This window comes from Gobius niger (assembly GCF_951799975.1).
Source record: "Gobius niger genome assembly, chromosome: 7".
Taxonomy (NCBI): Eukaryota; Metazoa; Chordata; class Actinopteri; order Gobiiformes; family Gobiidae; genus Gobius; species Gobius niger.
In genome coordinates this window covers 36451050-36463797 of record NC_136858.1, presented here as the reverse complement: position 1 = coordinate 36463797, position 12748 = coordinate 36451050, and the positions used below count along the sequence as shown (strand labels likewise).

The 12748-nt window shown below is 40.9% G+C and overlaps 1 protein-coding gene across 1 annotated transcript in view; it reads left to right on the top strand.

Moving 5' to 3' along the window:
• LOC306965531 (uncharacterized protein) overlaps positions 1–12748 on the top strand; it is a gene marked incomplete at both ends in the record, with an annotated part of 279183 nt that overhangs the window by 245888 nt on the left and 20547 nt on the right. Inside the window, one exon of the mRNA XM_079560005.1 lies at positions 3788–3907. Within this exon, the coding sequence (XP_079416131.1) occupies positions 3788–3907 (120 nt within the window). The remainder of the gene's footprint in view (positions 1–3787; positions 3908–12748) is intronic.

Sequence of the window (12748 nt, the reverse complement as noted above, 5' to 3'; positions counted from 1 at the left end):
ATTTTAAACAGATCATCTTGCTCCTACAGTAACAGTGGATCCAGAAGTCGTCTCTGAGACCAACAACGTCACATTGAACTGTCAAACTCCTGTCCAAGAGCCAACATGCTACTTTCGATTTGACAGAGAACACTACAAATCATTCCAATCATGTCAGACTGAACTGGGCGGAGCTGATCTGCTGTCGATGGTGATGAAACGACCACCAGCGAAAATAACTGTCACATGTTATTACACTTACAGCCCCAATCACACATTCTATAGATCTGCATTCAGCGCTGAGAGGATCATCACCATCGGTAAGTCACAACTGATGAAGTAGAAGTTTGTTTTAAAGAGGGGGTATTATGCTTTTTTCAGTCCCATAGCACCAGTCTATATCACACTACAATGATGACAAACCTTCTGTCGGTCTGTAAATGCAGTAAATTAGAAAAACTGCCTTGTATAAAATGTCTCTCTCAAAATGGCTGTAGTGAATGTCTTGAAATAGGCCTCTGTCTCTTTAAGAACCTCTGAGCCTTTCCGACACGCCCCCTTCACACGCTGTCTGTGGCATCAGTGGGGAGGGGGTTCTGCTGAGGAGCAGTGGTTGGTTACTCGGCTGGTGACGAAAGCTCGGAGGCGTCTCCAGGAGGTGGGGGCGTTCCTAGGAGGACTCAGGCAAACCTATCCCTAAAATGGCCGCCATCAGAGTTTTTACAGATTACTCAAAAATATGTGAATGTGCCAATAGAATACATTACAAATTGAAAGCCTTGATTGTCATTAAGTGTAAGCAATTAATTCTATAATATAAAACGCAATCGCGGGGTGGGCGGTGCTTAAGCTCCATAGGGGCGCCGCCATGTTTTTTTCTCAGAATTCCGCGGGCGGCCCCCACGTGACCGTCCCTCTGCCCGCGGGCATAACCTGCAGCAGTTACAGTTACATCCTCCAAAACACATCTGCGTGTCTTTGTCTAAGTTTCTTCTGCAGTGACCGAGGCTGTGGTTCATTATAGCTCCAGTGCTGCGTAATGTCAGAGGCGCAGACGAATGCGTCAGATCCAGTCCTGGCCATATTCAGACTCCACTTTCTGACCTGTGTTCTGGACAGGTGACGCAGAAGGCTGAGTATTCTGGCTAATGATGCTCATCCTCTTCATGGTGAATTCTGCTACTTGCCTTCTGGTTCGAGGCTCAGGGCTCCATTGGTGGGAAAAACAGATACAAATATTCCTTCATACTTGTAGCCATCTCCACTCTAAACGCTGAGTAGAAAAAAGGAGTAAACAGGTACCGAATTCAGTGTGAGGGAAGAAAGTTGTTGTATTCTCTACAAAAATTACTTCAGGTCGGTGGGGAGTCCTTGCCTCAAGTGGAGGAGTTCAAGTATCTCGGGGTCTTGTTCTCAGTGAGGGACGGATGGAGCGTGAGATCGACAGACGGATCGGTGCGGCGTCAGCAGTGATGCGGTCGCTGTATCGGTCTGTCGTGGTGAAGAGGGAGCTGAGTCGGGGCAAAGCTCTCGATTTACCGATCGATCTACGTTCCCGCCCTCACCTATGGTCATGTGATCCTCACCTATGGTCATGAGATTTGGGTCATGACCGAAAGGACAAGATCGCGAATACAAGCGGCCGAAATGAGTTTCCTTCGCAGGGTGGCTGGGCGCACCCTCCGAGATCGGGTGAGGAGCTCAGTTACCCGGGAGGAGCTCGGAGTAGAGTCGCTGCTCCTTCACGTCGAAAGGAGCAGCTGAGGTGGCTCGGGCATCTGTTTCGGATGCCTCCTGGTCGCCTCCCGCGGGAGGTGTTCCAGGCATGTCCTAGTGGGACAAGGCCTCGTGGAAGGCCCAGGACACGGTGGTGGGACTATGTCTCCGAGCTGGCCTGGTGTCGCCTCGGGGTCAGAACAGCTGGAGGAGGTGTGTGTGGATCGGGAAGTTTGGGCATCTCTGCTGAGACTGCTGCCCCCGCGACCCGGCCCCGGATAAAGCGGAAGAAAATGGATGGATGGATGGATGGATGGATGGATGGATGGATGGATGGACAAAAATTACCATGGACTCTGTTTTTGTGAGGTTTTGCACTTTGGCATCTTGTTGAACTGGTGAATGAATGCATTTTTATTTGTCCTGTCTGTTTTTATGTATCTATTTTTATGTACCTTGTGCTGCAAAACTAATTGCCCCATCGGCAAATAAAGTGAAGTGAAGTGGAGTGATATTCCGTCTCCAAAGCTTTGTCTCCGAACAACAGTACAGCAGAAAGTTGTCCAACAACTGCTCAAACACGAGCTTCAAATCAAACGCGCTTCAAATCAAACGCGCTGCTCCGAGAACTTCAGCCTCCGTGTGCGGAAAGCGAAAATGAAACTAACACAAGCGCATGGCCTGCACTGCCCTGCTTTTTTTTTTTTTTTACTTTGGTGCTGTACAATTTGTTTGTATAAAGCAGCTTTGAAAGCATTGCCAATTTGATTCTAACATTATAAATACTGTCTAATAAGAGGCGCCGAGTTTGGTCTGGTCACAGGGTCAGGGAGTACGGGTGCATAAAACACTCCAATTGCAGTTTGTTTGAAATTATTTTTAGCATTCATTCTTTTATACATTTTTAGTGGCCATAGTTTTTGGACTGGAATGTGCAGGGGGGGCTTCCAGTCAAACGGTTGGGAACCACTGGTCTACTTAGTGCGGGTCGACAGCTATACTGAGTGATGGGTTATAGGGACGACAGTGGACATGTCTTTGTAGTAACTCATAATCTCAGAATATCACATGTGGAGACGAGCTGAGGCCCGGCCGATATTTGCAGTCCCTGAACAGTTTCCTTCCAAAATATATGTCTGCGATTTGCAAAGTGCAACCTGGTGTTAGAAAGTGTTCATGTGCACAAACCTACAATGACACGATATTGTTTCTCCACAGGTTTGGCTCCTCCCTCTTTGACCGTGACCTCATCAGTGATCACAGAGAAGGATGAAGTTAAACTCACCTGTCGACGTCCACCTGCTGTTTCTTCAAATCAGTGCTATTTCTTCACAACAAATGGACACAGTTTGAGCAATTCTGGATGTGAGCAGACTGTGAGAGGCTCTGATCTGCTGACGGAGAACCAGAATCCTCCTGTGGAAGTTCAGGTCCAGTGTTGCTATGTTGTACAGCAGGAACAACCCGGTTTTACATCTCCACAAAGTGAGATCGTCTCTGTCACTGTTCAGAGTAAGTAACTGACAAATAGCTTTATTAATTTTGCAACTCTAAGCTGTGTTTTTATGAGAAAAGATCAGAAAAGATAAATGAATGAAAAACTAAAGGCAAGTATTATTCTTTGTTAGCATTTCCTTAATGTTCTTGTGGATTTTTACTTCCAGGGACAACAGAGACTGAACGTCCAAATCCACAACAGTGGCCAAAACCAGAGATTAAGTTTCACAAACTTAATGATGAGGTGATCATTTTATGCTCTCCACCTCTTTCTGCGACTGGTGCAAAATGTAAACTGTATTTTGGAGAATCCGCTCAGCCGTATAAAAGTGTCAACTCAGGGACAAATACAGAGACAAATGGACTGTTTTGTCAGTTTTATATCTCTGTGAATGATTTTCGGACAAATCTCAGTAAAGTTATCAGAAAAAAGGTCACCTGTGATTACACTTTCGGAGATGGATCCAGTTCTCCTCGCAGCGATGCACACACGTCACGAAGTAAGACATGACCTCTGATGTTATTTCCTTTATTTGGTGCCATGTGAACATATTTTTCATGAATATTTACTCAAAGCAACTCTTTTCTTTTACAGATTTCATCCATAAATTCTTTCCTAGTCAAACTCATGAAACCACAGCTTCATCTGACTCCGTAAAAAACACCACCAGACCCAACAACGTGACAGGAAGTGACTCTGAGACCCACAGTGCAGGTCATTTTAGACGTTCTTGTATAGAGTGCCTGGGTTTGTTATGTATTTGCTCTTCCAAATGATGAAACTCCTGAACTGGGCCTGAGTTTTCCTTGTTTAATTAAAATGATCAGACTTGTCTTGAGTGACTTGATGCTTTGTGTTACAGATAAATTCATATTGAAGTTGTTGATATCAGTGATTGTTTGTGGAGCTCTCCTGGGCTGCATTATTTTAGTTTTAGCCTTTTTTTGCACAAAAAAGAGAAAAGGTAAGAAAATCTACTCCTTGTATTACTTCGTACGGCTTATACACAGTGAGTAATGTGATATTGTTACTTCTCTTTTAGCAAATCACAGAAACAATGGGTAAGAATTGACATTTTTCAACCAAAAAATGATTCTGCTTTAAGCTTTTTTGATCTCACGGTTCTATTTTTGCCTCGTTTGTAAAGCTCACAAGACACAGCTGTTGGTATGTTCACACTTATTATTTCAACAATAACATTTACACTGACTCCGCACATCTACCTTTAACCTCTTACCACCCGCCTGAACCAGATGCATTCTGTCCTCTTTGGCTGTTATATAGGCCTGTGTAACACCTCATTAGAAAGCTAAGACCTATAAAACTGATGTTTTCCTCGGGTTGTTGCTGTGTTGTGTCACCTTTTGTATGTTTTTTTTTTTCTTTTCTTTTGTCACATTTTTGTCAAATTTTTTTTGAATTTTTGTCACATTTGTGTTGAATTTTTGTCACTTTTTTGTCACTTTTTTGTTGAGTTTTTGTCACTTTTTGTTGAATTTTTGTTAAATTTTTGTCACATTTTTGTCACATTTTTGTCACTTTTTTGTCACTTTTTGTCACTTTTTGGTTGAGTTTTTGTTGAATTTTTGTCATTTTTTGTTGAATTTGTGTGACATTTTGTCACTTTTTGTTGCGTTTTTGTTGAATTTTTGTCCCATTTTTGTTGAATTTTTGTCACTTTTTTGTCACTTTTTTGTTGAGTTTTTGTCACATTTTTGTTAAATTTTTGTCACTTTTTTGTTGAATTTTTGTCACTTTTTCGTTGAATTTTTGTCACTTTTTTGTTGAATTTTTGTCACATTTTTGTTGAATTTTTTTCAAATATTTGTTGAGTTTTTGTCACATCTTTGTTTATGCGTTTACATCCTTGTTTTCTCATTTTTTGTAGCTGCTTTTGTGCTTTTTTTCCCAAGAAGCTTTTTGATTAGGGTAAAGCCAAACTGGAGGAGAAAATGGGATCCGTTCAGGTGGGAGTTAAGAGGTTAATATCTCTCTCTATGCGTAATGTAATTTATTTCCTGACCTGTTTCAGTGTATGAAAACACAGAGAACCACCGCATGAAACCGGTTGTTCACAAGGTGATAGTTGCACTAATGTTTCATCTGTTTGTTGGTTTAGATTTTTTAACTTTATTTATTTTCTCTCTCATGAAGCCGATCGAAGGCGATGAAAACACCTACACCCTGATCACCTCAGTGCCCACAGCCGACTGCTCCAAAGGTGATTTTTACTGATTTATTGAGTTATTTTTAATTCCACTATATTTTCAGCCACTTTTGCCTCCTAGACTTGATCAAAGGAAGACAATTTACAGTAAATAAAATACCTGCTATTTAGGGCTGGGATGAAACACTGTTGTCGTGATACGTATCCTGATACAGAGGGCCCGATACGATACACTTTGTGATACTTTACTCTGAACGAACTTAATCAGAAAGCACAAGTTGAGTTTTCAAAGGTTGTAGTCCACATCAGTGAGAGATTGAGTAAAACAAACAGCAGAAACATCTTATATCCTCTTTTGTTTAAGCCAAGCAGCACCAGAACAGGTATTAAAGCAGTACAAAGTACCGTCGTCCCTGTGGTTCTAATACAAGTGTTTATGGGATGATTGGAGGGTCTTTCATCGCCCCCTGGTGTTTGCAACTTGACTGGCACCGGACCGGAGCCACCAATACACACTAATAGAATCACGAAGAAGAAGCTAACAGGCTAACTGCGGACTAGCACCACTTAAACAGTATTTACAGCCAAGTTTGAGTGAAAAAAAATATTTCCATTGTGTAATTGGATGAACAATATCCCTCTGTCCCTTTGTCTTTCCTGTCAGCGTAGTATTTGCTCTCCAAGACAATTAATAAGTTAAAAAATCGCAACTTGCTACAACACCTGCAGTTGCGCTTATGGCCTCTAGGGGCAAGAGTTACTTAGTACTGCTTTAACCTCTTAACTCCTGCCTGAACCGAGAGGATCTTTTTCCTCACGTCATCAGATTGTTTTTCCATCATTTTTTTGTTGGGTATTCAACTCATTTTTGTAACTTTTAGTAATTTTTTGTCACATTTTTGTCATTTTTTTGTCGTTTTTTGTCAATTTTTTGTAATTTTTTTGTCAAATTTTTTATCACATTTTTGTAATATTTTTTTTGTCATATTCTGTCACATTTGTAATTTTTTTGTCAAATTTTTGTCATTTTTTTGTGAATTTTTGGTCAATTTCTTGTGACATTTTTGCCACTTTTTCATCAATTTTTCATCACTTTTTTGTCAAAGTTTTCTCACTTTTTGGTCACATTTCCATCATTGTTTTCGTCTCAGTTTTGTTGCTATTTTCACAGCTTTTTTCCAGAAGCTTTTGGATTGGGGTAAAGCCAAACTGGAGAAAATGTGCTCGCTTCAGGTGGGAGTTAAGGGGTTAACTATATATAATGAGATACATGTTTTCCAATAAGATACATGCGATATTTGCGATATATTGCAAAAACATATTTTGTACCAGGCCTCCTGCTAACTGTAAAGTGATGTCTTCAGTACAATTATGCAAAATGTACAAATACAACATTCACAGCCTTTTTGTTGTTTCCAGGTTCTGTGAATGTCATGAGCCGCCAAAGCACAGACGACAGTGAGGTGAGAAGCTGAAGTCACAAATGCTCAGTTATCTATGTTAAGGCAATTCACTGCATTAAAAATCATTTTGAGATGTAACTTTGTAACTTTTGAGGCACACCTGTCATATATTGAAGAAAATGTTTCATGTTTATTTTATATTTTCTTTTGGGAATAACTTACTAAAAAGGCCATGCATATACGTTTTTGTCAGTCTACTATGCTTGTAGCCACCGAGTGTGGAGTGACCTGCACTTGTGTCATGAACTTCTCGTTCTTTATGGTTTTCAGATCAGCCCATATCACCTGTACTGCACTATCCCTGACCCTGAACCAAACACCTCTGGATCTGTGGACAACGTTCTGTACAGCTCCCCACTGGACTTCAGCTGAACTTCATGTACTATTTACTGTATTAGTTTGAAGCTGGATCATTTCTTTGAGGTTCAGGGAAAGATTGTTCGAGTGAAGTAACATTGAGTGTCCAAAATGCACTTTATTAAGATCAGTGCATGATTAATACAGCTGTTCTCCATAATGATTATACTGTATATATGTATATGTGTATATAAGTATATGTGTATATAGGGCTGCACAACACACCAGTGTAATATAGCAAACAAGGCTTTTCTAAATTAAGATTATTCATTATAATACTGTATTTAAGAATCTGTGATGAAGAAAAACATTGTGTCCTTATTGGGTCATGTATTAACTGTATTTACCTTGAGTAAAAATCATGTCTTGTAATATGTCTGTTTGCTGGAAACTTTTGTATTTGTATATAAGGAAAATTGGGCTAAATGACTTTTTTTTAAATATACAACATGAAACACCAATGACATAGTTGCAAATGAATAAACTGAAGTAAAACAGCACAAAGTGTTGCCTCAGATTAGACAGTTTTGTGAAGCGGTGGTCGACGTGTGACTCAGTGACTTCAGCCACAGAGGAAATGTCACTGACAGCTTTTAAACTCGGTTTCAGTTTCACAAGTTCACTTTATTCTTGACAAAAACATAGAGCAATGTTACAATAGAGTAAAAGAAGCCAAGACCCTAATATTTATCCATGATGGGTCATCAGTGTCATTTCTGTCAGATTTTCACACTGTCGTCGTGTCGGCTCCAGTAACGGCCTTATGGGTCGAGGATCGTACAGTGTCTCGTCAAACAGCCAATCAGATCCTCCAGCTCAGGATATTTCAGACATTTTACTGCGTTCCATTTCCTCTTGTTCCATATTAAAGTTCTGCTCAGAACCTTGTGAAGATCTGGACTGTGTAGCCTCATGTTGCAAACATCAAAACTCAACCATGTGAAAAATCTGGATGAAAATCAGTTTGGATCACAACCAACAACTCTTTTTTTATAATTTGTACGATCATAAACGATAAAATAAGTGGTTTTATGAACGCATCAAAGGACCGAGAAAATTCTTTCTAAATGTTTTGCATTTCTTTCACCTTCTTTATCATTTGTACGATCATAAACGAGTCATTTCCTGATGAAGTCAATGGTTCTGCCGCCTCTGCAGCCTCGTCCTCCAGCTTCTGCTCCGCTGGTCAGAGCTGAACGTTTTTACTCTTTCATTTCACTTTATGGACATGAAAACTTCATCTTGTGTCCTGTAGGTTCTGAGGTTACGGCCCATTCGGAAAACCCGTCTGCAGGGATGTACATGCCTTTGGTAAGAGATTCATACTTCTAATCAAAGTTATTTCACAGTGAGAGACATCTTCCATTTTCAAACCAAGATAAACTAAACAACTTAATTTGTAGTTTAGTTTTAATTTTGGTCAGGCTGATTCCTGACATCCTGAAATGATTTATATTTCTCTCTTCTAGAACAAAAGAAGTGATGCCATTGTCCACAATCCACCAACTGCAATCCCAATGGAGAACGTCTACGTCAACCACATCTCACAGCACAGTGAGAAATATAACAAAATATAAATATAATAAATTCCCTGGTTGTCACAGGGAATCTAAATGTTGGGGGGAAAATGTTTTTGTCTCTTTGTTTTTATGATCATATCAATTTAATTTAATCATTTGCTTTGTTTGGACACATAATTTACTGAGTTGGATGATTTCCTGCATTTTTAAGCTCTTTACAGAATATTTTGCTGAACATGTTAAATTACTCCTAATCAGTGGGAAAGGATAATCACAGGCCTGTTCACATTTATTACCTGGGGGTCAAACACAATTTCTTTCATTTTAGTTGCATTCGAAATGAAATTGCAGAGTCGTCCCTTTCTCACTGTGTGCTGTATTATTCCTTTTGATTAGGTCGACTTATTTGTCAATCAACACCCCCACCATCAACGACCCCAGCACTTTATCAAAGGCCACCACGGACCCTCCCTCCCCCCTGGACGGATGGTGTCTCCCTGTCCACCCTGAGACACTGCAGGGCTCAGCTGGCTCCCGTCTTCACAGACCCCTCCCTGGAGTCACGCCATGTGCCGTCCTGCTTTAAATCGTCCACCATCATCCCTGTTCCCAAGAAACCACGGATCGCAGGACTTAATGACCACAGGCCGATGGCGCTGACGTCTGTGGTCATGAAGTCTTTTGAACCCTTGGTCCTGCCACACCTGAAGGAAATCACCGCCCCTCCTGGACCCGCTGCAGCTTACCTACAGAGCCAACCAGGGGCGGGACTGGGACTGAAAACCAGCCCTGGACTCTGGTCAGCCTGGCCCAAATTAGTGTAATTGTGACACTTCCACAAATACATATGTGAACCTCTGACCCCCCGCCTTAACCGAGAGCATTGTCTCCAGTTCGGCTTTGCCCAAATCTAAAAGCTTCTTGACTGGAGAGCAACACTGTAACGCCTCATTTGAAAGATAAAATCTAGAAAAGTGACGGTAATTTTTTTTCATGTTGTCGCTGCATTTTTGTCATGTTTTTGTTGCTTTTTCGTCACTTTTTCGTCACTTTTTTGTCACTTTTTCGTTGTGTTTTCGTCTCTTGTTTTTCGGGGGTTTTATTCATGTTATTGTTGTTTTTTCATCGCTTTGTCGTCACGTTTTCGTCACATTTTGTTGTGTTTTTGTCACTTTTTTGTCGCTTTTTTGTTGCTTTTCCAGCGCATTTTTGTTTTTTGGATGCTTTTCTTTTAACCCCTTAACTCCCACCTGAACCGAGCACATTTTCTCCAGTTTGGCTTTACCCCAATCCAAAAGCTCCAGGAAAAAAGGTGTGAAAATAGCAACAAAGCTGAGACGAAAACAATGATAGAAATGTGACAAAAAAGTGAGAAAAGTTTGACAAAAAAGTGACGAAAAATTGATGAAAAAGTGGCAAAAATGTCACAAAAATGACAAAAGAAATGACAAAAAAAATTACAAAAAAATTACAAAAAAGTGACAAAAAAATTGATAAAAATTTGACCAAAAAATGACAAAAATCAGATGAAAAAATGACAAAAAAAAAATGACAAAAATGTGACGAAAAATGACAAAAAAAAATTGTTACAATAATGAGTTGAATACCCAACAAAATGATGGAAAAAAAATCTGATGACGTGAGGAAAAAGATCCTCTCGGTTCAGGCGGGAGCCAACAGGTCTGTGGACGATGCAGTGAACCTGGCTCTCCACTTCATCCTGGAGCATCTGGACTCCTCAAGAACCTGCTACCAGCTCAGCGTGCCCGACTCCCTCTGCAGGTGGATCACTGACTTCCTGACGGACCGGAGGCAGCACGTGCGGCTGGGGAAGATCGTCTCGGGCACTAGGACAACAAACACTGGAACTCCTCAGGGCTGTGTACTTTCCCCCTGGCTCTTCTCCCTGTACACTGGTGCTGAACGCCCAGAAGACAGTGGAGATGATCGCGGATTTCAGGAAAGACACAGCCCCAGACAGACTCTCCCACCCCCATCTCCATTGTGGCCTCCTTCCCCATCACCCAGGACCTCTGCTGGGAGCCAACCATCAGCTCCCTCATCAAGAAAGCCCAGCAGAGGATGTTCTTCCTGCAGCAGCTGAGGAAACATAATACAAATGGTAAACAATGGTCGTAAAGATGTGCAAATGTTTCTTGAATCATGACTGCTTAATAATGCAAAGTTGCCAAATTCAGAACAAAATGAAATGAGAGTTTATGACAAAGTGCAGCTTCATTATTGCAGTATTCCTTCAGCTCTCCACAACTCACTGGAGAGGTTCAAACATTTGTAAAGTCATGCCAAAAAGAGTTTGAATATCGGCGATAAAGACACTGGGTTCTGTTTGAATCTGTGCATCTGTGCGACAGTTTCACACAGGTTTTTTCTTTTTTTAGCCCACAGCTCTGGAGAAGTGATGCAGACCTGACTCATGTGGTTTCTCTGGCTGTACTTCTGTATATGTTTCATTTCTCACACTGCACTCTCTGCTGTCCGTCATGGCTCCTCTGCTGCTCCTCTGCTTCATCCGTGAGTGAAACCGATTTGTCGTTATTCTGTCCCCAAAGTGAGGCTAAAACTAGACACAGGACTTACATGTTTTTGCCAACATGTGCCATGAGGATGCTCCTTTGTCTAATTGTCTTTGTTTTAACCTTGTAAAACTGAGTAAAACTGCTGGTTGACTGAGAATTGAGATGAATTGAGTTTTATCAGTCGCCTCTAAAAGTAATGCAAGGTCTTTGTCAACTGGGAAGTAAACTTTTATTATTTAAAATGCTTTCATTTAGCTCGTAGCCTGATCCTGTCCTATTTGATAAACCATTTACTGTCATGAAAACAACCTCGACTCGATAAGAAAAGATAAACAAAAACCATGGTGGTTGTTTTCATAAATCAGTTGCTGTGATTACACAAAACCTTTTTTTTAATGGTTTAACATATTGTGCGGCTACAGAGTGAAACTGAAACATTTAAAAGCAATAGTGCGTACGTGTGTCTTTCAGGAAAAGGAAAAGTGAAGCAGCCCTAATGTCATGTTTGTTACCTGTGCAAGTGAATCGATAAAGTCATAAAAATGTGGTTCCCAAACTGTGGTACGGGAGCAGCATGGGGTGTGAAGGATTTAGCACAACCTATAACATGCTAAAAACACACAAAAAAAACATGATCATTTATTTCTGATTTAGCATCTGAGATAGCGGGAACTTTTTGGGTATTTGTAGGATTCCCAAAAGCCTGGTGGATAAAACCGTTCTTCAGTCGACTGGACCTGTTTTTTTTATCCATAAACGTTTGTGATCATTTATATTTCACCACTGTACTGTTGTAGATCAGTACTGTATAACTTACTCAATTTAAAATATGGATGATTTATAAAGTTCCTCTGTGACAGGATTATATCAGACCTGAGACTGTGAGTGGGAAGGGCACCAGGGCCACAGCTCAGGGGGAGAGTGAAGTTCCAAACAGGAAAACCACAAACTGTGTTCTTAGTCAGAGGCACAAAGTACTGAAACAGTGTCTCATTATCAATAAGAGAGACTCCAACTCTTGCCACTTTTACATCCCTCCTAAAGTAAAGTCTGAAGGAACACCAGGCCTGTGAACACTTTTAGTTCTGACCAGTATTTGTAGCATTTTTGTGTTGTTATGTTTTATCTCTATCACCTAAGGGACTTTGGATGGAAACGATCTTTGCTATAATCTGTCATACTTACACCGCAAACTTTGCAGATGTTCATTAAAGTGATAGTCTGGATGTCTAAATGTTTTACATTTTTTAAGAAATGCACAAAATTGACCTCCTGGCCTTAAACTTTGATATATAGTGAGTACAAATATATATTATTATATATTTTTTAAGTCCCACCTTCCCTGATCTCAGCAACTACTCAAGAGCCCGTTCGCCGATCGCGTAGACCAATAAAATGCGAGCAAGACGATGATTGACACTTCATGCGCGCTGCAGGCTCGCGCCCGAGAACTGAGCACGCGCAGAGAGTGTTTCTCGTACCTGGATCCGCCATTGCGCCCGAGCGCCGCT